General features: G+C 39.1%; 1 protein-coding gene across 1 annotated transcript in view; it reads left to right on the top strand.

Moving 5' to 3' along the window:
- Positions 1-26,339, top strand: part of Ca5b (carbonic anhydrase 5B) — a 41,638-nt gene that overhangs the window by 4,550 nt on the left and 10,749 nt on the right. The window contains exons 2-4 of the mRNA XM_077107916.1: positions 7,545-7,739; positions 17,326-17,523; positions 25,260-25,378. Of these exons, the coding sequence (XP_076964031.1) occupies positions 7,598-7,739; positions 17,326-17,523; positions 25,260-25,378 (459 nt within the window). The 5' untranslated portion in view covers positions 7,545-7,597. The remainder of the gene's footprint in view (positions 1-7,544; positions 7,740-17,325; positions 17,524-25,259; positions 25,379-26,339) is intronic.

Raw genomic sequence — 26,339 nt, forward strand, 5'->3', positions numbered from 1 at the left:
GGTTTGGGAATTTGTTTTTCTTTTGTTTGGTCAACAGGGTGTAAAAGCAAATCTGCAGAAGTAGGGTCCCCTGCAGTGAGGTCAGCGGACAGAGGTCCAGACTTCCAGACCATTACATGCAGGTCACCACTTGGTGATGGGCTTTGTAGAGAATGACTGAGCGAGGGAAAGTGATGTCAAGCACTCAGGAGCCTTTTCCTCCTATCCGTAAAGAGCCAATACACTTCTAGGCCACATGTCATCAGCCACCAGCCTTGGCATTGTTTGCAGACAGCATGAGTGCTGAATGGAGGTCAGTCCCCAAGGCATGAGCACAACCCCTGTGTTCATCCCAGCTTGTGGGGCCAGCTCAGCCTTCCCTCAATGCTTTCTTGATGACTGTCTGTCGGGCGGAGCCGAAGGTCATTTACTCACACTTCCTCTGAGAGTCAGGCTAACAGGCCTAAAACTTCCAAACAGCTTCTAGTGGAGCACCCTGTGCTCTGGCCACATGTGTGCCCACTCATCTGTTTGATCAGCTTTCATGGCCAGTTAGCATGCCCTTGGCCTTGCTTATCACAACCTTTCCTCTGAAGACTGAGCTGGTACCTCCCTTCTGTTGAGTGTACATTGTACCTGCCATTAGTTCCTGAAAATTACTAGATTATAAATAAAGAGTCTTTTTCACTTGTTTGCCCAGATCCCTCTGACTCTGGAATTGTTCCTTTAATAATCCTAAATTCTGCTTAGTTCAACCTCCATTGTCCTCTTCAGGCTTGATGTCTAATCACCCTACCATGTCCTCATCATTCCTGAAGTATCTCATCTATCCCTCTGCCTTTGCCCCTTGAAAGTGTCTCAGATGCCACCCCTACTTCAAGCCTCTACTCTTTTTAAAAATTGTTCTAATTAGTTATACATTAGAGTAGAATGCATTTTGACATGTCATACATAAACAAAGTGTAACTTCTCATTCTTCTGGTTGTACATGACATAGAGTAATACCAGTTGTAGAATCATATATGTATGTAGGGTAATAACATCTGATTCATTCTACTATCCTTCCTACCCACAAAGCCTCTACTCTTTATGTCCTCACTGCACTAAATTGAGACTGTCATCACATCCAGCTTTGATTAAGAAATATCTGTTTAATTTTGCTAACTAAAATAAGCCAGTCATAGACAAATATTATATCATTCCACTTATGTGAGAAACCTATAATCAGCAACACAAAGACATATAATAGAATAGAGGACCCAAGGAAGGAGAGGAGACATTATTATTTAATGAGGACAGAGTTTATGTTGGGGGTAATGAAAACATTCTAAGTATAGATGGTGGCGACATTAATTAAATACATTGTGAATGTATTTAAGACTGATGAACATGTCTAATTACAATTGATTAAAATGATAAGTATTATGTACATTTTACCACAGTTTTAAAGAAAGTAACAAAAAAGAGCAGTTATTTGCTTAAATAGTTTTTGCATGTAGATTACAAGCTTTGGAGAGAGGGGAAGGGCATGGCTTATTTCATATTTATTTACACCAGTACAGTGCTGTACATAAGATAATCATTGATTATTGCTTTGATTCAGTATTGAACATCAATGAAAGAGAAGCACAAAGCTGAGGCACCTCTTCCCCATATCTCTTGTCAGGTTTTGAATTTTCATTTTAGTGTCAAATCAACTAAATTCTGATTAGTGGCAGTTGTTTGAAGTTATTGGCTTAAAATGATATTCAAAGTCATTCAAAACTGCTTTCTATTTTCTTAGTTTTGGCATTTATATCATGGTGGCATTTTGGCATTGAGTAATAATAACTTGCATTTATCTAACCCTTCACTGCTTTTTCCAAGAACTTTCTGATAGCTTGCATTATTTGAAGTCACAGAGTCAACTTCTTACCATGTTACTAAATAAATATTTTTCTGTTCTTCTGGTTGTAGATTCTTGCATAAGTTCAAGGGTGTGTATTATGCTTTAATCTTAAACACTTCAGTTCATATGATCCTTTTATTCTGCCATACTGCAGTTATAAATTATGCACTTTCATCTAAACATAGACTTCCAAGTTAGAACCTAAAGTTCATCATTTGAACTCTTATCTGAGATGAAGATAGTAATCCCAAGAAAGAAGTGAAGACTTTAAGGGTCAGGTTGATGCCAAGAAATTCTATAGTGTTACTGGGCTTTGGCTATTTTTGAATTTTGAAAAAAAAATGAAAGTTTTCATATTCTGTAATAAATTACTACCAGAGGCTGTTTTATAAGATAATTTTTATGGAGAAGAAATTGTGCATTAGGGGGATATTTTCCTATGAGAAATATAATCATGGATAAGTTAATACAGATATGCTGAGACTTGCTTCAAAATAACCCAGGGAGGGAAAGCAAAGAGGAAGTACAAATAAAACATGATTGTCTATGAACAGGTAATTGTTGAAAAGGAATAATGGGTGCATGGATGGTTTTAGTATAGTATTCTCACTCTACTGTTGTCTCTCAATGTCCATGGAAGATTGATTCTAGAACCCCTTCAGATACCAAAATCCTCAGATGCTCAAGATATTCATATAAAATGGCATAGTCACAATGGAACCTCATAAATATGTCCAATTTTTATGTTTTTATGTATCAGTAAAAAATAAATTTAGATGGCCTCTAGATTACTTATAACACCTAATACAATATAAATGCTATGTCAACAGCTATTGTACTATATTTTTAGGGAGAAATAATAAGGAAAAAGGTATGTATGTGTTCAATATAAATACAAATTTTTTCAAATATTTTCAATCTGCAGTCGGCCAAATCCATAAGTATGGAAGGCCAATAGTATTTGTATTAGTTTGAAATTTTCCATAAGAGAAAATTAAGAGAAAGAAAGCAGAATCATATTCTGAATTGAGGTAATCAATAAACTATTGTTCTGTAAGGCTACTCAGTTAATTCAGTTAAGGGAGGTATTTGAAAACAAGGTGCCGTTATTTGTCTCAAGATACTATCAAGACATAGTGGCACATGCCTGTAATCCCAGCGACTCCGGAGGTGAGTCAGAAGGATCTTGAGTTCAAAGCCAGCCTCAGCAATTTAGTAAGGCCTTAAGCAACTTTGTGAGATCCCATCTCAAAATAAAAAATGGGTTAGGGATGCGACTCAATGGTTAAGCACCTGTGTGTTCAATTCCTGGTACCAAAAAGCAAGAAGAAAAATGATACTATCAAGATAATCTCATGAATGTTTATTATGAGATGTATTTGAAGTCCCAAGTCAAACTTTTGCATATCTTGAATATGGTACATTTTGACATACATACTTCCTCCCAAAGTGTATATCCACAAACACACAAATAAAACTATAGGCAAAACTGATCTTAATGGGTAGTGAAGTTCAAACACCTTTTAGGCAATGTACACACTTTAGATGTCACAGGTCTGCAGACTCCAGGCAGAGTTCGTCCTGGAGGAGAAGAACCTCCAAGAGATTCACAGATGTCCTTCCAATCTTCTTGTGAAGGCTGCAAATCTCCACCTCTGAGTCCAGCATGTTCATTGGCAAACTGATGCATACTCAAATGTGTAGGACCAGGCCAAAAGATTGGTCCAATTCTTGTTTGGGAAGATGGCTTGACAGTACCCAGTTTGAGTTCTGCCTGGAGCCCTCAATTGTTCCTTGTAGTCTAGTGATAGGAAGTAATTCTCCTTTCTGTTTTCATTGGATGTGGCTTATGGGGTAATTTTCTCTTCTTTCATTCAGGTGGAGTCTTTTCCTTTCTAGTTCAGAAGGAGCAGGGTCAAACAGCAATACAGAAAAGAGTCAGGTCACAGGCAATTAAAAATAGGGATGTGCATAAAGAGAGAGGAAGATGGAATCACACTGTTTGACTCCTTGCTCAGCATTGATGGGGATCGTGATGTGGGGTTTTGTTTTGTTTTTTAATTTTACACTCAGAAAGAAAAATTCAAGTCTGTATACCAACTGTGTCTTTAGTGTCCCCTGAGTTTCTCTTGTGCCTTGGCTCCCCATCCCCCAAGTTCAAGCCAAACTTCTGAGAGTCCTCCTTTTGACAGGAGAAGGCAGAATCTATGAACTCATTTACTGTGTTTTCCTTATTCATCTTCTTTAAAAATAAGGACATTATTGATGGAAATTTAATGTAAAATGAACCTCTCTTGCCGGGCGTGGTCGTACACAACAATAATCCTAGCGGCTCGGGAAGCTGAGGCAAGAGAATCACGAGTTAAAAGCCAGCTTCAGCAACTTTGTGAGGCCCTAAGCAACTCGGCAATACCCTGTCTCTAAATAAAATTTAAAAAGGGCTGAGGATGTGCTCAGTGGTTAAGTGCCCCTGGGTTCAATCCCTGGTACCAAAAAAAAAAAAAAAAAAGCCTCACTTAAGTGAAGAATTCAGTGGCATTTAGTAATTATAAGTGTTGTGCAACCACCTCTTCTATCTAGTTCCAAAACATTTTCATCACCCCAAAAATAAACCTGGAGCCCTCTCAGCAGTCACTGCCCGTTTCCCCTTTCACTCTCCCCCTAGCAACCTCCAGTCTGTCTTCTATCTGTGCAGATTTCCCCTAAGCATTTCATGTGCTTTTTTTTCCCCAAGACAATGCATTTAACTTTACAACACATGGAAAACTCCCTGATTGGTCTCAGTTGTGACGCACAGATGGTTTTAGATTGCCTTTTGGTGGACACCCATGCTGAGCAAGTTTTTTCAATCTTCAAAACACTCAAGACTCAACAGAGGTTCTGCATTTTGTGTTGGTTTATAGTTCCAAGTGTCTTCCATTTTGGCACAGATTCCCTTTGAGGTACAGGGACACAGACAAAGCCATCTCTTTTAAAAATGAGTTTGTTCGCTTTAATTTCTTTATGAGACAAAAGCAGATGATGATAGCATAGTCTTTAATTCTTATTTAGTCAGTAGCAGTAGTGGTGCCAGAAATTAATAACATCCCTTGTATGTGACTTCTTTTACTTTGGCATCATGTTTTTTAGATTCATCACATTATAGTGTGTCCTTTTTATGACTTTCGTCATTTTAGACTCATAGCATCCAACACAGTGCTAGAACAAATGAAATGATAATAAATGTTGAAGTGAAAATGTGCACTGAGAGAATTCCCATCCTTGAGAGACTAGGATAGGTTTATACACAGGTAGGTTCTTCTTTTAGATCAAACAGGACTTTGTGAGTCCTTCAGGTCCTATAAGTAGAAATATGAGACTCTCCTCTTAAAGAACAGTATTTAAAAGCATATAAAAAATCCAAGCCGGGCCAGGTGTGGTGGTGCAAACCTATAATCCCAGCGGCTCAGGAGGTTGAAACAGGAGATCTGGGTTCAAAGCCAGCCTCAGCAACGTCGAGGTGCTAAACAACTCAGTGAGACCCTGTCTCTAAATAAAATACAAAATAGGGCTGGGGATGTGGCTCAGTGATTGAGTGTCCCTGATTGTTCAATCCCAAGTAACTTCCTCAAAAAAAAAAAAAAAAATACAAGTGGTATGTGGTGGCACACACCTATGATCCCAGAGACTCTGCGGGAGGATCGCAAGTTTGAGGCCAGCTTCAGCAACTTAGTGAGACTCTGTCTCAAAATAAAAAAAATAAAATGTGTTGTGGGTGTCAGTCACTCAGTGGTAGAGTGTCCCTGGGTTCAGTCCCCAGAACCTAATAATAATAATGATAATGATTACAATAATGATGCAAGCAACTCATGTGGGCTGAGCGTATAACTCAGCGGTAGAGCATTTGCCATGTTAGAGGCCCTGGGATCCCCAGTATTGCAATAAAGTAAAATACAAGGTAAAGCAAAACAAAATAAAAACAACCCTACAAATGGGTAATGGTACCATTTGAAAAAAGGAAAGACCTTTAGTACTGTTCCCAAACATGCCGGTAGTCACTTCACCGTTCTGTATTTTTGAAATTAGAATCAACATCTTCCCCATCACCAAAGGAGCCTGCTCAGGCCCCTCATCTTGCACTCCCTGAACACCTTTTGTGTATCAGGAGCTGTGTCCCTAAGAAATGAAACTATGATGCTATGTCTCTAAGAGACACCACCCCTCTCACTATGGAGCTTAGGTGCTGGGGAGGATGGGTCGCAGTTTGCCTTCCCAATCAGGTACTTAATTGAACTGCAGTAAACACTCTGCTGAAGAAGAGTGCCCGTGCCGGGTTAACCTGGGGAGCACATGGTTGGGGAAAAGTTTAAAGCAAGTGGCTCTGGAGTCGGTCATCTGAAGGAATCAACCAGACACAGAGGTAGGGAGAGTGGCCCAGGGAAAGAAGAACATCTTCACCTGCTGCAGAGGGCCTAAGGAGCTGGAGAAACTGAAGTCCACCTGGCTGGTGGGCAAGCAGGAGAACAAATGGAATCAAAGGGGCTAGGAGCTCAATGGGGCCAGGTCTATGCAGCCGCATCAGTCATGGTCACTCAACATCAGTCATGTCCCCAAGAGCTGTCTGGAGGCATCCCAAGTAATCACACAAAACACTCGAAAAATCTATGGTGGAATGAATAGGGAACCAAGAGAAGTGTTTGTTTTCAATTTCAGAACTTGTTTATTCACTTGGGACAGGATTTTGCAGGAAAAGTGGATGAAGCAATAATGGAGCATGGGTACAGGGCTGGTAGGGGAAAAGTGTTCAAAGTTAATATTACCATAATTTCAGAACCCCATGTTGGATACCTTGCAAAGCATCATCTTCTGAGATTTTTACTGCGAGAGGTGCAGAGAGTGACAGTTCAAGAGTAACATTGTCTGTTTTTCCCATGTTCTGGAGCCATAACATTACAAGAATGGGCAAAGAGTCACAGATTGTATTTAAGCTTAGATTTCAAAACCATCCATGATTATTTTGGCAGGATATATTATTTTTAAATTTTTTTCTTTTCTTTCTTTCTTTCTTTCTTTCTTTTCTTTGTTGTTGTTGTTTTTAAGCAATCCAAAGCAGATGATTGTTTTTATTCAGCCTGGAGGGAATTTAATCATTGAATTCTTCCTATATGGAAATATCATGCTGGGTAATGAATTGGGATTTCAGGGAGTAATTTTTTGTTTGTTTGTTTAAGAAACCAGCCAGGAACAGTGGTGCATGCCTGTAATCCCTGCAGTTTGGGAGGCTGAAGCAGGAGGATCACAAGTTTGAGGCCAGCCTCAGTAACTTAGTGAGACCCTAAGAAACTTATTAAGACCCTATCTCAAAAAAATAAAATAAAAAGGGCTGGAGATGTTGCTCAGTGGTTAAGCACTCCTGGGTTTAATCCCCAGTACCAACAGTTTTTTTATTCATGTAGATAAGGAGAATGTTTTCTCTGTGCCTCAAGTATTTGCCAGCCTGAAAGGCAGGGCATATGAGTCAGTCATCTGGACACAGCCTAGTGAGGAACCAATGAGTTTGAAACACAAAAGTGAATAAAACTATTGACTGTCCCTCGCCCTCCCCCCCCCCCCACCTCAGGGTGTGAACTTAGATGTTTCCACATGATTTTCTTTCTCTATTGGTCATAGCTTTTCCTCTTCTGCCCTCCTCCTCTAGGTTTTGAGGTTCCTACAAACTATTTGGCAACTGACAGAGATTTCCAGCTAGAGATGGTGGTGATGAATAGCTTGAGGGTCATTCTTCAAGCTTCTCCATGCAAATCACCATGGAGAAGTTTCCAGGTTCTGTGGTCCACGCCAGTGAGGCCCTGCAGTCTTTACACCTGCACTTATAAAAGCCGGAACCGAGCCTGTGAGTACATTTTCCTAAAGAGAACAAAATCGCTTGTTTGGTTTTTATAACGATCATTTGTGTTAAGCATTTGTAGGTATGGCGTCATTGGCAGTCTGGTGTGATCATATGTTGGAAGTTTGAGACAGGGTCTTGCCAGGTTGCTTAGGGCCTTGCTAAATTGCTGAGGCTGGAGTTGAACTTGTGATTCTCCTGCCTCAGCCTTCCAAGTTGCTGGGATTACAGGTGTATACTACTATGCCAGCTTTTCTATTGATCCTTTAAAGTAAATGTGGAAAGTTCTTTCTTGGCCAGGTTTAGTATACAAAAATGGTGCAGAAACTGGACAAATAAGATGTCCAGTTTCAAATATCTTGGAATCTGATTATCTTGGGAGGCTGAGGCAAGAAGATCAGAAGTTCAAGGCCAGCCTCAGCAACTTAGTGAAACCCTAAGCAACTTTTTTTTTTTTTTTTTTTTTTTTTTTTAGAGAGAGAGGTATAGAGAGGTACAGAGAGAGAGCAACTTTTTTTTTTTTTTTTAATGGTACTGACAATTGAATTCAGGGGTGCTCTACCACTGAGCTACGTCCCTGACTCTTTATTTTTATTTCAAAACAGTTGAGGTACTTCTTGCTAAGTTACTGGGCTGGCCTCCAATTTGTGATCTTTCTGCCTCTGCCTCCCAAGTCACTGGGCTTAAAGCTGTGTTCCGCCAGGCCTGGCTCAGAACCTGCTGTTTTTATTGTTTCTTGTTAGTAATGATCTTTTTACTAAGGGCAATCCACAGAGTGCAAATTATTTCAGTAAATCTTAAGTTTCTGGAAGTTGCTTTAATTTTTGCAAGCAAGTCAGTGGCTTCACACTAAGGGATATTCTAACCGGAGTTACAAATCCTGGAGTTAATTCTAGCTGACTAACTTGATAGTATGTGTTCTGCTGTAAACACAGAAAATCAAGTGAGCCAGAAGGTGGTCTCTCAAACCTCTGATTCTTGCCCTAGGAATACAAATTAATGTCCACATCAGGATGTTGTAGGGATTCTCAACCATGACCTTGACATGGTAGCTGTGTCATTGTTATTGGGAACTCTCCTGAGAATGGCAGGGTGTTGAGCAGCATCCCTGGCCTCTACCCACTAGATGCCAGTAGGACTCCCACCCAGTTATAAGAACCACAAATTTCTGCAGGGAACTGAGGATGTAGCTCAGTGATAGAGCACTTGCCAAGCATGTTTGAGGCCCTGAGTTCAATCCCTGCCACCAGGAAAAAAAAAAAAAAGTCAGCAGACATTGTCAAACAAGCTCTTAGGGACAAAATTGCCCCCACCATTAAGAACAGTCAAGGTGCTGGGAGAGGATGTGGGTATTTGTGGAAAGATGAGTTTGAGTTTATGGAGAGATGAAGTGGCTAAGCATAGCATTCAAAAGAAATTTTTCATGTTTTCCATTATTAAAAGAAATTGACACAAAATTTTCAAATGTGGGCTTGCATCCAGGTTGGTCTGGATTTCTGTTTGTTGTTGTTGTTGTTGTTGATCCTCTTTGACCCCAAATATATACAATACAAAGAATGGGTAAAAATTGAATGCTTATAAATTAGTAATGCTAATCTAGCTAAATTCAAAGGCTTGAAACTGTTTCATAAATATAATTTTATTGTATGTTTATTTCTTTCCTTCCTCATTGACTGTATTCTCATTAAATTAAACTGGCCTGAGTCATAATAAATTTCTGGTTGTTAGGTGTGGCTTCCTACCAGCATGCCCACATCCTACTCAGACTGGCGCTCTATGGCCTAAGGCTTAAAATGGAAAAAATTAGTCATCTTTAGTGAGTTACCAAAGATTTCCTTTTTTTTTTTTTTTTTAACAGAAAGATGAAAGTTAAACATCTAAAGTTCTGCATGCTTCTTTCTTTAGGACAGTTGAGGTATTTCTTTTATTTCTGACAAAAAAAAAACTGCAGTGGTTTGGGGAGGTGGGGTTTCACTAGATTAATTTACCACATCATAGGACACATTCTTGTTTCCAAGTTGGTAGGACAAATGACATGGTCACCATTTATTTGGCTTTTGGTATACTGCACTGTCCTGACTTGCTTTCACTCAGGAGAACATTATAGTCTTTGCTTTCTCACTGACCATTTCCTCTTCAGTTATCCTGACCCCTCACCTGCTTACCTGTGTAGACAGCACTCATTGTTTTTGGAAGGCTGAGAGTACACTAGACCAAGAACCATCTAAGATTGTTAAGGGTTAGAAACTCAGTGCTAGGACTTGATTAGTATAGGTGAGGCCCTGATTTCAATTTCTAGCACCAAACAACAACAACAACCCCCCCCCCCCAAAAAAAAAACCCTTTAGTATTACTAAATTCTACTAGTACTACTATTGTGGTTACTAATTCGACTAGTACTGCAATTGTTATGATTAACTTTATTATCATTATCTTTATTTTCATCATAGGCTCAGTGCCTGCCTCAGGTGTTTAAATCTGACCATTTTAAGATGAAATGAAGCAGAGTAAGGATTAAATCCAGTGGGAGGTTGTGACAAATTCAGAAAACAACATTTTAGGTCAGCCTTAAGATCTGTGCCTTTACCTTAGCTCCCTGCCCTCCTACCAAGTAATCACTGGCTGTCAACTCAAATTGCTGTTTGCTGTTATCTCAAGAAGCAGGCAGCCCTGTTGGGGACTTACGGATTGTAAACCTGTTACCCATGATGAAAATCAAATCAATTTCACCTAGGGTATCATCTAATGACATTTAGCCTACTCATTATATTAAAAAATTCAGGCACAAGATCTTGGACCATAGAAAAATGAATTTGATAATTTAGTACATTTTAATTTAATTAGATATATCAAGAATACAGTCTAGGATGGAAATGGTATATATTCGTTATTATTACAATGATTTTTTTTTTTTTTTTTTTTTTTTTTTTTTTTTTGCTGAACCCAGGGCATTTACCACTGAGCTACATCCCTAGCTATATCCCCAGCCTTCCCCACCATTTTTTTTTTTTTTTTTTGGTCCCGGGGATTAAACTCAGGGGCACTCGACCACTGAGCCATATTCCCAGCCCGATTTTGCATTTTATTACAGACAGGATCTCACTGAGTTGCTTAGGGCCTCCCTGTTGCTGAGGCTGGCTTTGAACCCGAGATCCTCTGCCTCAGTCTCCCCCGCTGCTGGGATTCCAGGTGTGTGGCACTGCACCTGGCTAAGACAATTTTATTAAGTGAAAGTAAAGTAAGGCTAAAGCAGAGAGAAAGAGAGAGAGAGAGAGAGAGAGAGAGAGAGAGAGAGAGGCATCTTTGGCCAGAGAATAACAAAGCTGCTTCCAAATTTACTTCTGTTTGATGGTTGCCAGGGTTCATCTTCTGTACCCTCCACAATCAGGAGACTGACTCCTCCTTCACGTAAGGTGGGAGAGTTTTTAACCCTTCTTGGTCCTCTCCAGAACTGTCATGGCAACCATCCCATTCAGGGGGCTGTCGTCTACAAGTCAATCCTATATTAATTCAGGTGCTGGGGTCAATGACTGGACTGACTTCATCTTAGTTTGCCTGTGCTATTAATGAAATTTCCCTTCTGAAACACATTGAGAAACCTGTGGCCATAAATCCTAACTTTACAATGAGTCAATAAATGATCTTCCTTTCTTGACATATTTATTAATTGTTTTCCCTTGTTTCCACCTGCTTATTCTCAAGATTATCATACCTGTTGTTGTTCTACAAGTTACTTGATTGTTCACTAAGGCTATTCAGAGAAGCCCCATGACCCTCCTGTGTTATTGGTTTACATTTCATGGCTCATCACTAACTACTATCTAACATCCCTGCTTCAGATAATTCTGCCCCTTTAATCTGTAGCCAGTGTAGGTTTGATGTAAATAATTTATGCCTTCCTTTCTCAAATTTTCATTTTAAAGTACTGTGTATGTGTGTGTATTGTGTTGTGTTGTTTTGTTGGATCCAGTGACATTTTTCCAAGTGCTTTCTAGTCTTGGTTTTGGGAGCTTCAGAAACTTGTCCCAGGACTGCTACTTTATTTCTGACTAACACCTAACCTGCATTGGTGTGGTGGACCTTTTTGCTTCAGAGATCCTTTGGTCTCTTCCAGGTTTGGTTTAACAAGGGAATGGGTGTTGAGAAGTCAGAGCAGCTAAAGGGATGATTAAACTTAGGATAGAATTGGCAGGGAAGGGGAGAGAACTGACTTTGAGAACCTGCAAGTATTTTTTAATATTTTGAGAAACAGGTAGATCTAATCATGAGATCCCAGGAGCTATTTGGGTAAACCAGTTTGCCTGGTAGAAAGATGATGGGTGTGAGGTAAGAGTGGACAACCTGGCATTGACTCTAGTTTTTCTCTATCAGTAAAATAACCATTTAGGGGCTGGGGCTGTAACTCAGTGTTAGAGCACTTGCCTAGCATGTGTGAGGCACTGGGTTTGATCCTTAGTACTGCATATAAATAAATAAATATCCATTGACAACTTAAAATTTTTTTTTAAAAATATCATTTTAAAAAAGTTGTAAAATATGACTATTTAGTGCCTCCTCTGTGCCTAGTACCAGGTTTAGCCCTGGAAGCTACAGAAAAAGTGCAGAACATGGGCCCCATAGGCTCGGGGTTGACACAGGCCCTTTGAGCAGATAAAGCAAACACACATTACATGAGGGATTCTGGGTGCTAAATGGTGTGAATGAATGCACTGTGAGTTTAAAAAATCAAAGATGAGAGTGGCTGGAAAAAGTGTCATCCCAAGGAAAAGATGTGCAGTGGAAGATCTCCTAAGTGGTAAGGAGAATGAAGGTATCTAAGCACAGTCTGTGCAGGTGGCAGTTGTAATACAAGTGGCACAGTCAAGGGTGGTGGCATGATAAGAAAAGCAGCAGGGGAGACAAGAGCTTGGGAAGGAGGAGGAGGAGGAGGAATGGGATAAGTGAGAGAAGCTTGAATAGGAGCACCGGGGCCCTTGGACACAAGTTACAGGTTGATGTACAGTTGTTAGCATGAATGAAAGCTGATGATTTAGGGAAACTGCTGAGTGTCAGAACACAGGATCCAGGGGTGTGAGGGAGGAGAGAGATACCCCCAAGAGGCTTCATATGAAGTCTGGGGTTTAGGGGCCTCAACTTGGGTAGTGGTTATGGGCAAGGCAAGGAAGAAATGACCTGAAAGATTCTTCAAAAAGAAATAATATGGTGATCAGTGGGGTAAGAGGAAATAAAGCAAGAAGGAGAATCAAACTGCCTTAGTGTGTTCAAGCGCTATACAAAAATATCTTAGCCTGGGTGACTGATTGAAACGGTGGATTGAACCTGGGGTGCTTTCCCACTGAGCTACATCCTTAACCCTTTTTATTTTTTATTTTGAGATAGGGTCTTGCTAAGTTGCTGAAGCTGGCCTTCAACTTGTGATCCTCCTGATTCAATCTTCCAAATCACTGGAATTATAGGCATAGGCTACCATGCCATCTCAGCTATGAGATTTTTTTTTTTTTTGGTACTGAGAATTGAATCCAGGGGTGCTTAATCACTGAGTCACATCCCCAGACCTTTTTAATATTTTATTTAGAGACAGGGTCTCAGAGAGTTGCTTAATACCTCGCTGTTGCTAAGGCTGGCTTTGAACTTGTGATCCTCCCACATCCCTCGGCCTTCTAAACTGCTGGGATTATAGGCCTGCACCACTGTGCCTGGCTATGAGATTCTTAATGACAGTGTTATTTTGCTCACTTAAGCCATGGTTGATACAATCACTATCTTTGTTTATTTCATTTTTTTCTACATAAGAAAAACTTGAAAATAAAGCCTGTGTTGGACTACAAAACAGCTTCCTATTTTGAGGGAAAATATGAGCAACTACCAGGAAATTATTTCAATCTGCTTTTTGTTTAAATGGAGGAAGAGAAAGGGGAGGGAAGAACAAAAATGTGAGTTTATCTTTAGAAAAACAAACCCTTGGCAATGCTGGCTTCAATAAGGGGACAGTGACTAAGTCCCTCCACTTCCAATGGGGCTGGTCTAGGGTAATAAAAGAAGAGGTGGTCACAGGAAGGAAATTCCGCTGGGAGTTGAACTTGTAAACCAAAGGGCATAAATTGATGGCATTATGGTCATAAAAGGGCAGTGAAGGAATGAACCCAGTTTTCTTGTGTTAGTTAGTTTTCTGGGGTGTAAGAGTTGATGATTTCCATTTCCTGGATGAAGTGGCCAACAATTAAGGATGACCGAGGGCATCATTTTAGGGACCTGATCACTATTCCAGTTCTTCCGTAGTCTTCAGAGGAGACCCTCATGAACTGGCTTTAAAGAGTTTGAATTCTCTAATTCTCATAGTCTGAGCATCTTAGAGATGAAGATCTGTGGTCTGTTTGTTTCAGGAATCTTTGAAACTGAATCAGGGCTGTTAAGATTTTCCAGAAGATTAAAAAGGTAGGGCAGAGGGGTGAGAGGGGAAAGGAGGGAGTATGGGATTATTAATGATGGTGGAATGTGGAGGACATTATTCCAAAGTACATGTATAAAGACACGAATTGGTGTGAATATATTTTGTATACAACCAGAGATATGAAAAATTGTGTCCTATATGTGTAAAAGAGTTGTAATGCATTCTGCTGTCATATATAAATAAAAATATTAATAAAAAATTTATTTGCATGTAAAAAAACATGCAAAGTATTATTATATGTTTTGCATGCTGAAGCATGATCCTATGGTGATTACTCTTTTAAAAGAGAAGAAAATTTAGCCTAAAGGAATTAAATGATTAGTTCATCAGTAAAAGCCCTTTAGTGTTTTCATATCAAAGACATCAAATGGACCATAGATACATGGAGGGTTAATCAGGAAGGACTTGAGTCTGATGTCCTTAAGTGACAACAGACGTTTGCCTGTGTAAGAACTAGAGTAATAGCAATGACCATTGTCCTTTTAAAATTACACAAGCAGACAGGATTGCTTCATTTGAAAATAATAACACAGGACAAACATGTCCTCCTGCATAGTTAGAACAGAATAATACCAAATATTTCCAAAATAATTCAGAAGAGATGTATTAGTGTTATTGTAGCCATTTTTCCTTAAAAAGCTGAAGTTTAAAGTAAGTTCTAGAAGAAAAGATTATTGACAATGTTGTTTCAGACACTTAAAATAATAAACCACGGTAAAACAACTACCTTAGCTCCTGCCAAAACATTCTCACTTCTTTGTGGTCAAACTTATCTAACCTGACCGCTTCAACCAACAGTTTTAAAACATAATTATGAGTTAAATTAATATTTTTCAAACAATTGATATGAGAAATTTATCAAATTGAATATTTTTTTCTAATAGAACACATTGTATGATAAAAGAGCCAAACCAGAATCTCCTCCATTCTGTGTGGTATAGAGCCATTGCATGCCCATGTCCTTTGCAAAATTATCTTGGCAGTTAGTAATCATTTACTCTCCATGTGATTTAGCAGACAGCTTGTCAACTTTCATGAAAAATCCTGTTGAGAGTTTAACTACAGTTCCATTTAGTTCATAGTCAATTTTGGAGGAGAATTTCTGTCTATAATACTAAGTCTTATTTTATATAAAAATTACATTTTATTTTCATTTATTTATGAGTTCTTTAATGATCTTTAGTAATATTCAGTAATTTTCTAAGGAGTAAGTTTGTTGTAGTCCATATTTTATGCATTATTTAGAAAAGTATATGATTTTTATTTCAATTTCACTTTTAATCATGTTGTATGGAAATTTTCATTTTACATAATAATATTTTATGTAGTAACTTTAATGAACTTTTATTTCTAAAAAAAGACACAAGTTGGTGTGAATATACTTTGTGTATAAGAGATATGAAAAATTATGCTCTATATGCATAATAAGAATTGTAAAGCATTCTGCTGTCATATATAAATTAAAAATTAATAAAAAACACAAAAGAATAATTAAATAAAATACATAAAATTTTTTTAAAAATCAGCATGAGCCAGGAATGGTGGTGCACACCTGTAATCCCAGCTGCTCTGGAAGCTGAGGTAGGAGGATCACAAGTTCAGCCTCAGCAACTCAGTAAGGCCCTAAGCAAGTTAACAAGGTCTTGTCACTAAATAAAAAATAAAAAGGGCTAAAGGAGGCTGGGGTTGTGGCTCAGGGGTAAAGCACTTGTCTAGCATGTGTGAGGCACTGGGTTCGATTCTCAGCACCACATATACAAATGAATAAAATAAAGGTCCATTGACAACTAAAAAATATATTTAAAAAAATCAGTGTAATTTGAAGCAAATGTAGCTCCCCCCACCCAACAATAGCAGTTGGATAATTAATAACAAAATTAAAGGATATATATATTTAATTAGGCAGTATAGGGTGACAATGAAAAGAGTAAGGTTTCACTCCTGCCCCCAACATTGCAGTCTCATCAGATTAGAAGATGATGCATTGTATCAGTTCATATGCATTTTCTCTTTTACAGTTCTGAAACAGATCTTCTCTAAAGGAAATTCTTGTTCTTCACAAGTTCTTTTAGACTAAGGTGGAAAAAAATTCAAAGTTGGGTTTGGACCTCTCCAGAGATAAGAGTATTATATTTTATGGGGAAAAAAAAGGAAAGAAAAAAATACTGTGAATCCTTACTCAAATTCGAGTAATCCTTACCCGAATCGTTCCCCACCACTCCAATCCTTACTTATTCTTAGTGGTGGGGCAAGATGCAGGGGCCATTGGCAATGACTTCTGTCCATTCACATTTCCAGTTGGTTTTGATTCTACCTATCCACGATGCTTCTACAGGGCTGGGAACTGGACCACCCCAAACCACTAGATGAGGGTTCCATTCATCACATGTGGGTGTCTCAACAGGTCTCTGTTAGCAGGAAGTCCACTGATATTTATTGCTGCAAAGCCCTGGGGCTTGATTCTGTGGGAAAGAGTCAGCATCGGTCACAGAGTCAGTGGCTGTGGGGGACAAACCATGTGTACACACCATAATAGATGACGTCCACATTTGAGTGACAGGCCGGGAACTTGAGGGACCTGGGCAATGTTGATATTCGCCCTGGCTTTGCAGGGCGGCTGCCTGATGGCTGGCTCAGGGGTGAGCTCAGCGTGCACACTGCGCATGTCAGCAGTTTACCCTAGCCACCCAGCTGAAGACGCTGCACTCGGTGAAAGTTTGCTTTCCAAAATTCTTCCCCCATTCCCTTGGCTCAAAATGAAATCTGTCACTGGAAATTAAATTGACTTGACTTTGTGTTTAAAGCCAGTTGGGGGCTTGGGACATTAGCCGTGAAACAAAGAAATTCACTTGTGAAAACCCCATTTGCACCTGGCACTAATCATTTTGCTGTTGTGACAGGACTTGACAGCACTGAGTTCAGGGGACATCAGTAGGCAGACTGGGACACGTTGGCTTTTCAAGATGGCAGACATGAGCCCATGCAAGGTGCTCTCTGATTTGCCTTTATCCTCTGCTTTAGGCAGTTGAGGCTCTGAGTCGCTAATTCCGAATACTTCCAGTTGCCATTGGCCTGTGCTGGTTCTCCCCAAGTGGGACTGCCTCCTGCTCTTGCTAATGGTCCCACCCTGCTGTCTCCTAGTGCATCCACTCTGGGAGAGTGTGGACCTGCTTCCTGGGGGTGATCGACAGTCACCCATCAATATCCGGTGGAAGGACAGTGTTTATGATCCTGGCTTAAAACCCCTCACCATCTCTTATGACCCGGCCACCTGCCTCCACATCTGGAATAATGGGTACTCTTTCCTTGTGGAATTTGAAGATTCTTCAGACAAATCAGGTAAGAACAAGATCTGGTGGTTCTATTTGCAGATAAAACAACAGTGTGGTATCAACATCAGACACATCACACTTTTCTGTGACAGTGTTGACTTCTTTGTTAGCAAAGGAACTCATTGATATTATTTTTTATATGTATAAAAAACTTCCTTCTAGTTTTTGTTCAAATTTTCTTTGATTAGTATAAGTAACATTTTTATTACTAAATATATATGTAATTGCTATAGAAAAGAGGATGTGAAAATGAAACTCTATCAGAAGTTTATTTGGTTTGTGCATATTGAATATGTACTTTTTTTCCTGCTTGCTGACTTTACATGAACTATTACACGAAATAGTGATATTATTAATAATATTTAAATTGTCAGATTGTGGTGCTGGTGATCAAACCCAGGGCCTTGTGCATGCTAGACAAGAATTCTACCTCTGAGCTACATCCCTAGTCTGTCCTTAAAGACTTAGGTGTCTCCACATCCCCATTTTCTACTTTCTCTCCATGGTATGATATGGTACCAAAACTCTGAGTACCTTACTTACATATCTCAAACTAAGAAGAATTGCTCATTTTTTCCCCTAGATTCATGGGCTTCTTTCTTAATTTTTCCAAAACACTGGAGTGTGCCCCCATCTTAACTAGAAACCTATAATATTATCCTGTGTATAAGAATTCCAGAAATCCTCAAAACAGTAAGCTAAATTTCCATGTTCCAGATGACTATTCTATACTCTGGCAAGCATGACTTGTTTCCCTTGGAACTCTTAACATTACCCCTGCCAGACCTAAACTAATTGTGTTGTAGTTTGGATGTGAGGTATCCTCCAAAAGCCCATGTGTGAGGCAATGCAAGAAGGTTCAGAGGAGAAATGATTGGGTTGGGAGAGCCTTATCCCAATCAGTAAATTAATCCCCTGATGGGATTAACTGAGTGATAACGGAAGGAGGGTAGAGTGTGGCTGGAGGAGGTGGGTCATTGGGGGCATGGCTCTGTATATTTGTATCTGGAGAGTGGAGTCTCTCTCTCTCTCTCTGCATACTGATCATCATGTGAGCTGCTTCCTCTACCACACTCTTCAGCCATGATGTTTTGCCTCACTTTGAGCCCTGAGGAATGGAGCCAGCCTTTTATGGACTAAAAACTGTGGGCCCTCAAATAAACTTTTCCTCCTCTACAATTGTGCTGCTCAGGTCTTTTAGTCACAGCAGCAAAATAGCTGACTAAAACAAATGGATAGACCCAACTATGGAGCACCAACTCTCATACATTCATTCTGTATGCATAGTAGTTCCTTTAAGTCTCAGACCTGTCTAGGTCCGTGATAATCTTCTTTCTTTTCTTCTGAGGATCCTAGGTGTTCTTCAGCTTTTAAAGCCCTTGATAGTTTAGGGACCTTGTATTGCCAATATAACATTGCTACACCGAGTTAGAAATCTTAGGAAGTTGTTTAAATCTTAGGAAGAGCTTTCTAGGTAAACAGCTGTTTGTTTTATTTTTCAGTCTCTTTTTCTTTTGAATAATAGATTTAAGATTATTTTCTGTGTGTGTGGTATATGGATCAAACCCAGGGCTTCATGCATGCAAGACAAGCACTCTAGCACTGAACTACAGCACTTTTTATTTTATTTTGAGACAGGATCTCACTAAGTTTCTCAGGCTGGTCTTGAATTTGGGATCCTCCTGTCTCCGTCTTCTGAGTAGCTGGAGTTATAGGTATGCTGCACCCAATTGATTTAAGGATTCTTATCCATCCATTTGCATGAAAAATTTCTGATGAATAACAAATGTTTTCATCATAATAGATCTTTTAAAAACCTTAGTCTTCTCTTGATCCTACCTTCCCTACGTGAAATCAATTTCATTAAATTTTTTTTTTTTACAAAATGTGTAAGAAAAATTGTAGAGAGTTTGATAATTTTTCACTTGTTTGGTCTGAGTGAACTAAAACTGATAGCCCCATTTTATTATGCTTTAATAATTATTTTCTATAGAACACCAGTAAGTGCCTTTCTCCATCTCTTTTTTCCTTTCAGTGACTGCCTCTTATTTCCTGCTTTTTCTTCACTACTATTTTTCCATGCAGTTGCAAAACAATCAATATTGGGGGGGGGTGGGGAGAACAAGAAAAATACAAAAATTAAAAAAGAAAGCAAAGACATCCTAGAAATGAAGACAAGGAAGGAACAATTCTAGAAAAGGAAGAATCTAACAAATATCAATGTCTATGAGCTTCAAAAAACCAACAAAAACCAACAAACCAACCCTAAGAAATGTGCTACTACCATGTGCTTTATAAAGATCTGGAATAAAGTGAAGGAAAAGGAGTCAGGAAAGGTAACAGAAGCATTATAACAAACCTTATGGAATGCGGCTAAAGCAGTGCTTCGAGGGAATTTTATAGATGAAAATGCATGTAACAGAGAAGAAGAAATTTCTCAAATCAGTAACCTAGCTTTCCACCTTAAGAAACTATAAAGAGAAGAGAAAACTAAATCCAAAGCAATGAAGAAGGACATAATAATTAAGAACAGAGCAGAAATCGATAAAATTAAAAGTTGGTTCTTTGGAAAGATCTACAGAGTTGACAAACCTTTAGTTAGGTGGACCAAAGAAAAAACAGGAGAGAGAGAGAAAGAAAGAAGACTCGAATAACTAAAATCTGGAATGAAAGTGGGAACAACACAATCTCTCTTAGAGATATTAACAGATTTCTAAGAAGGTATGTGCATGTCTCATGTCACTCTCTTCTGATTATTGTTTTGTTATCTAGTTCCCCAGGATAGGACACAATTACTGATTTTAATAAGTGCATGTGAGAAATAAGAAAATATTATAGGGAAGGGCAATAAACTATCCCTGGGCTAACATGGTCAACCCTGTAAATTATCACTTTTCCTGAAATTCCTTTTATTGACAGTCAAAAGGCATTAAATACAAGGAAAGGAGAGGAGAGTCCCTTTGTTCTCCTCCCAAGGGTGTTTCCTGTTTCAACCTGCTTCACTCCATGCTTTTATAGGGGATCATAGGCAAGCAGTGAACGCAGTAAGAATGCTTTCATAAAAATTTTAAGTTCTCCTGCCCCATTTTTGGTTCTATATTTACTTAAAAATATAATTTTTTTGGTAAATTTACAGAGTTGAGCAAACATCACTACAATCCAATTTTAGAATGTTTTCATCACCCCTTAAGAGTTTTCATGCCCACTTTCTGCACTTACTCATTTTTGTTGTTGTTTGTTTGTCTTTTTTTTTTTTTTTTAGTACCAGGGATTGAACCCAAGGGCATTTAACCACTGAGTCACATCCACAGTCCTTTTTATTTTTTATTTTTTTATTTTGAGACAGAGTCTCACTAGATTGCTTATAGCCTCACTAATTTCTGAGGCTGACTTTGAACCTGCAATCCTCCTGCCTCAGCCTCTGGAGCTGTTAGGATTCCAAGGGTAAATGCCCAGCCTTTTGCTTTTATTTGTATGGGTTCTGTGTGTTCCCTTTCTCTTGATCATGTCTCTGCTAGCTCCTTGACTTGCATGTTGAAATGCAAAAGAAGGGAGTGAATATTACAGACATTGCTTGCTGGGAGCTAGACTCCATGTTATTTTTTTCCCCGTACTTTTTATTGATGTATTATAATTTTACATAATATGCTCCATGTTATATATTTTACTTTATTATTTTTTTAAATATCTATTTTTTAGTTGTAGTTGGACACAATACCTTTTTATTTTATTTATTTACATTTTTATGTAGTGCTGAGGATCGAACTTGGGTCCTAAGCGAGCACTCTACCGCTGAGCCACAACCCCAGACCCCAGATGTTTTATTTTTGTTACCTAAAATTCTTTATAAGTTTAATTGTTTCTCATCCTAGAGCACAGAAATAACAAAATATCAATGTCAAATACACATTTGCTACATTGTTTGACTGTTCTCCTCTTTTTTCTTTCTCTCTCTTTTTTTTTTTTTTTTTTTTTTTTTTGGTACTGGGGATTGAACCCAGGGGTGCTCTACCACATACCCAGCCTTTTCTTTTCTTTTTAATTTTGAGACAGGGCCCCGATAAGTTGCCTGGACTGGCCTCTAACTTGCAATCCTCCTGTCTCAGCCTCCTAGGTTGCTGGTATTACAGGTGTACACCACCACACCTGTCTTGTTTTCCTCTCTGATTTACTATCTTCTTTCTTCTCTGTCCTATTCCAGGTGACAATACTTTCCCTCCTCCACTCATCTGCTCTACCCAACCCCACCCTTTCCCTTCCCATTTGTTGATGTTACCAGTGATATCCCAGTTACCAGTGACAGCCACTTGACAGTCTATTTCTTTAGTTCCTGGTTTTATTGTGAATCTACTAAGTGCCAGACACTGTACTATACACTGACTGAATAGAAAGAGGAAGAGGTGATGGACCCTGCCTTTAAGGAGCTTATAAGTGTGATGAGGAGACAGACCCTAGGAGAGATGATGTCATTGCAAAGTGCTAAGTGCTATGGTGGAGGTGTACACACAAGTCTGGGGAGAAAGGTTCTTGATAGAGGTGACATCTGGGTGATCTACATGGAGGTAGAAGTGTCAGGTGATGTGATCCTTGTGTTAGGTGTTACTGTGATTTAATGTGTAAGAAGGAGGTGACTGAGAGCAAGGCCAGAGGCAGGCAAGAGCTGATTCATGGTGAATTTTGTAGACCATGCTCATAGAGTGGGAATCTGGGCACAATTTATCTGGGTGCTCTGGCTCTGAGTTTCTCATAGGACTGTGATTGAGTTATCAATTTTGGTTGGGGTCTCATCTCAAGACTTCTCCGGCAAAGGATCATCTTGCAAACTTACTTAGGTGTCTGTTGGCTTAATTTGGTTTCTTTCAGAATCTCCATTCCTGGGTGGCTGATGGCTGAAGGCCACCCTCATTTCCTTACTGTATAGGATTCTCCATAGACAAGCAAGCAAATTGGGAAGGTCAGAGAGGGCAAGCAGAACAGAAGCCAGTCTTTTTTGGAAGCTCATCCCCAAAGAGACAACCTCTTACTTTTGCCCATAGGAAGCAAGTCATGAGGTCCAGGTCACATCCAGGGGAGGGGATTATATAAGGTTGTGAATACCAGGGAATGGGGATCACTGGGCATTGAGTTAGAAGCTGCTGGCACATGTGGCAAATGACACATAGCCAATTCACTGAAATAGGGTTTTTTTCCTAAAAAGTATGTGCTCTTAACCACATTCCACAGAAGAATACCACACTGTCTCATCTTTCCCCTAGTAGAATTTATATAGGTATGGTACCCAGCACATGGTAGGGACTTAGTAACTTTTCCAGGTAGCAAGTGCCAGAGTCAGATGCTGAACCACTAACCTTTTATCTCCCAGGGATCACAAATGCAGTTGTACCTACAGTCCAGGGAGGGTATGAGAATGAGTGAGACTGGGAATGAGGGAAATGGCAGAGGTGACCATGGTGAACAACTGGTGGCCTACTTAAGGGGGTATCCATTTCCTCTGCCAACCATGTAGCCCCGGGGGATTGTGTTCCCACCATGGCCATGGCATTTAATTCTCATAAATGAAGTTGGAAACCTAGATTGGCCAGCATTAAATGTTGGCAACTAATTTTACAATTTGTTTAGTAGCTTGTGCACCACCAACACTATGTAGGTGAATCAAAACTCACCTGAAGACCAATTCTGTCCCTCAGTCGCCTGTTTGTGACAGCTTCTCTTTGCCTTGTTTATCATCTTTGGAGGAGACACACAGTAAGGATCTAGAAGATGTTGCCAGGATTGTTCTAGGGACAGGAGAGGAGAGCTGGCCCTTAACCTGAGACCAGAACTTCAATTTTGTTCAACAGATTGGATTCAGTATTTGCCAAAATCATTCTCACTATTTGGAGTTTGTGTAGAAAAGTAAGATTTTTTTGAAAGATATTTTATTTTGACTTCATTTCATTTTAGCACTAATCTTCTATTACCTAGTGAATCATGTGGTATTATTCTCTGCATCTTTCCTGCCCCCTAAAAAGAAGAAGTCATTGGTGTCTTCACTCGCCTCTTACAAAACTGATTTTTAGAGGAAATTATGTAAGAATTTTCCAAAGTCAGTAAGATACATAGCAGACCATTTCATTTCAGTGTTATTTAGGCTTTGGGATTTCTGTACTTGATCATTTGTGTACATAAAATTCAACTGAGGATCATTAAGATGAATAGGATGGATGATTTTAATGATGCTATATTGGTTTGACTGTGTACAGATATTGCCAGGGTCTGGTCAGATAGAGGAAATGAGGAACTAATATGCATTAGCAAATTCAGGGGGGAAAAATCAGCACGACTCAAAGTCTAAGGTGACTTTATCAGCTTACTTTTTCTGAATATTTATTTTCTCTATACTGTATTGATTTTACCAGTTCCAGAAAAGTAGTCTTGTTTGACATATTAATTATTCAACCCCATAAAGGCCGCAGTAAAGTGTATAAATGGTTCACATTGTTCACTCTCTTCAAAGGAAGATGAATGATAATTTTTGTGTTTTTTAATTGACAATAGTTATGTGTATTTATGAGGTACAGTGTGATGCTATTTGTGTGTGTGTGTGTTGCTGGGGATTGAACCCAGAGCCTTGCACATGACATGCTAAGCAAGCTCTCTACCACTGAGCTACATTCCCAGCCTTTTATTATTTTAAGATAGGGTATAGCTAACTTGCCCAGGCTGGTCTCCAACTTGTGATCCTCCTACCTCAGCCTCCCATGTACCCAGGATTATAGGCATGTACCACTATAGGCCACATGTGATGTTTTGATATATGTATACATTTTGTGATGTTATATCAAGCTAATTAACATATCCATCACTTCACATACTTACTCCTTTTTTTTTTTTTCTAGTTGTAGATGGACATAGTACCTTTATTTTATTTATTTATTTTTTTAATGTGGTACTGAGGATTGAACCCTGTACTTCACATGTACTGGGCAAGTGCTCTACCCCCAGCTCCACTTACTCTTTTTTTTTTTTTTTTTTTTGTAGTGAGAACATTTTAAAATTTATTTTTAGAAATTTTGAAATACACAATACATTATTATTAACTCTGGTAACCATGCTGTGAAATAGATCTTGAGAACTTGTTCCTCCTGTTTCACTGAAACTATGTACTCTTTGGCCAACATCTCCTAGGCAATCACTTTTTTAAAATATTTTTTAGTTGTAGATGGACACAATACCTTTATTTATTTTTATGGGGTGCTGAGGATTGAACCCAGTGCCTCACACATGCTAGGCAAGCACTCTACCACTGAGCCATAGCCCTGGCCGGCCCCCTAGGCAATCATTTTTGACTTGTAAATTTCCTATTTCATTTCTGTGAAAGGAAAAGAAATATTAATATCTCCAAAAGTTAAAAAGCAAATTGTTATTGCATAAAAAAGAGAGTATCTTTTATCACTGTATTTGTTTTATCAGATTGGCTAAGAGAAACTTGCATTTTATTGTGCATCACAGAAACTATAGTATATAGAAGTAAGTCAAAAATTGGCCTTAACAGTTGCATGTAGCGTTGCTGGTTAAATCTTAATGCCATTTGATCTTGCCCTTATACATGTATTGACTGCATGGAAATCAAGTTATAAATACTTGTATATAATATGGTGTACTCCATTTCAGACAGTTCACAAAGATGGTCCACCTGCAGGTTCAGCCTTTTTCCCACAGTGTAAATAACTATCCCCTGAATTGTTGGATGTTCCATTTCAGTGATTGAAGGAGGACCCCTGGAACACATCTACAGACTGAAGCAGTTCCATTTTCACTGGGGGGCAATTGATGCCTGGGGCTCTGAGCATACTGTGGACAGCAAATGCTACCCAGCAGAGGTATGTTGGGAAGGTCAGGAACTGAGACAACTGTGGAGAAGTGGGGATAGTTCTAACGTTTCTAGTTCTAAGAAGTTAGCGGAAAGAATGAGGTTGTTCCTATACATGCAACACAACTCAATCAGGGGCATATTTGATTATTTCTAGCCTAGACATGTAAAAATTACATACATCTGAAATAAAATGGTTGAAATGAACCTTAATATTCTGAAACTGTCTGACATGGGTATCACACACCTGTAATCCCAGCTACTTGGTAGGCTGAGGCAGGAGGATTGTGAGTTCAAGGCCAGCCTGGGCAATTTAGCAATACCCTAAGCAATTAATTGAGATCCTATTTAAAAATAAACAATAAAAAGATGAGCCGGGCACACTGGTGCATGCCTGTTATTCCAGTGAGTTGGGAGTCTGAGGCAGGGGAATCACAAGTATGAGGTCAGCCTCAGCAATTTAGTGAGACCGTGTCTCAAAATAAAAAATAAAAAGGGTTGGGAATGTAGCTCAGTGGTAAAGAGGCACTGGGTTCAATCTCCAGCACCAAAATAAATAAATAGGACTGAGGATTAGCTCAGTGGTAGAGTGCCTCTGGGTTCAATTTCCTGTACCACAAACCAAAATAAACAAACAAATCCTGAAACTGAATTCTTCCAGAATTCTAAACTAGGCTCAAACTATTGCATAAAGTACTAATCCAGGAAACAATGCACAGCCACAGGTTGAATTAATCCAAATGAGAAATGTGGGGCCTAAATGAAGTCTATCACAATAGAAATAGAAAGAAAAAAAGTTATCGAACATTTCTGAAATAAAAGCACTAGGACCTGGATGTTTATGGGATCCTCTTCAGGAGAAAAGATGACAAAGTTAAATGTGACCTTGAGGTGTCTCATTTGGAGGCTGGGAGATAATGCAGTCATATTCATGAATGATAGATGAGGAATGATTTATAAGAAAATATAAA

This window comes from Callospermophilus lateralis (assembly GCF_048772815.1).
Source record: "Callospermophilus lateralis isolate mCalLat2 chromosome X unlocalized genomic scaffold, mCalLat2.hap1 SUPER_X_unloc_1, whole genome shotgun sequence".
Classification (NCBI taxonomy): domain Eukaryota; kingdom Metazoa; phylum Chordata; class Mammalia; order Rodentia; family Sciuridae; genus Callospermophilus; species Callospermophilus lateralis.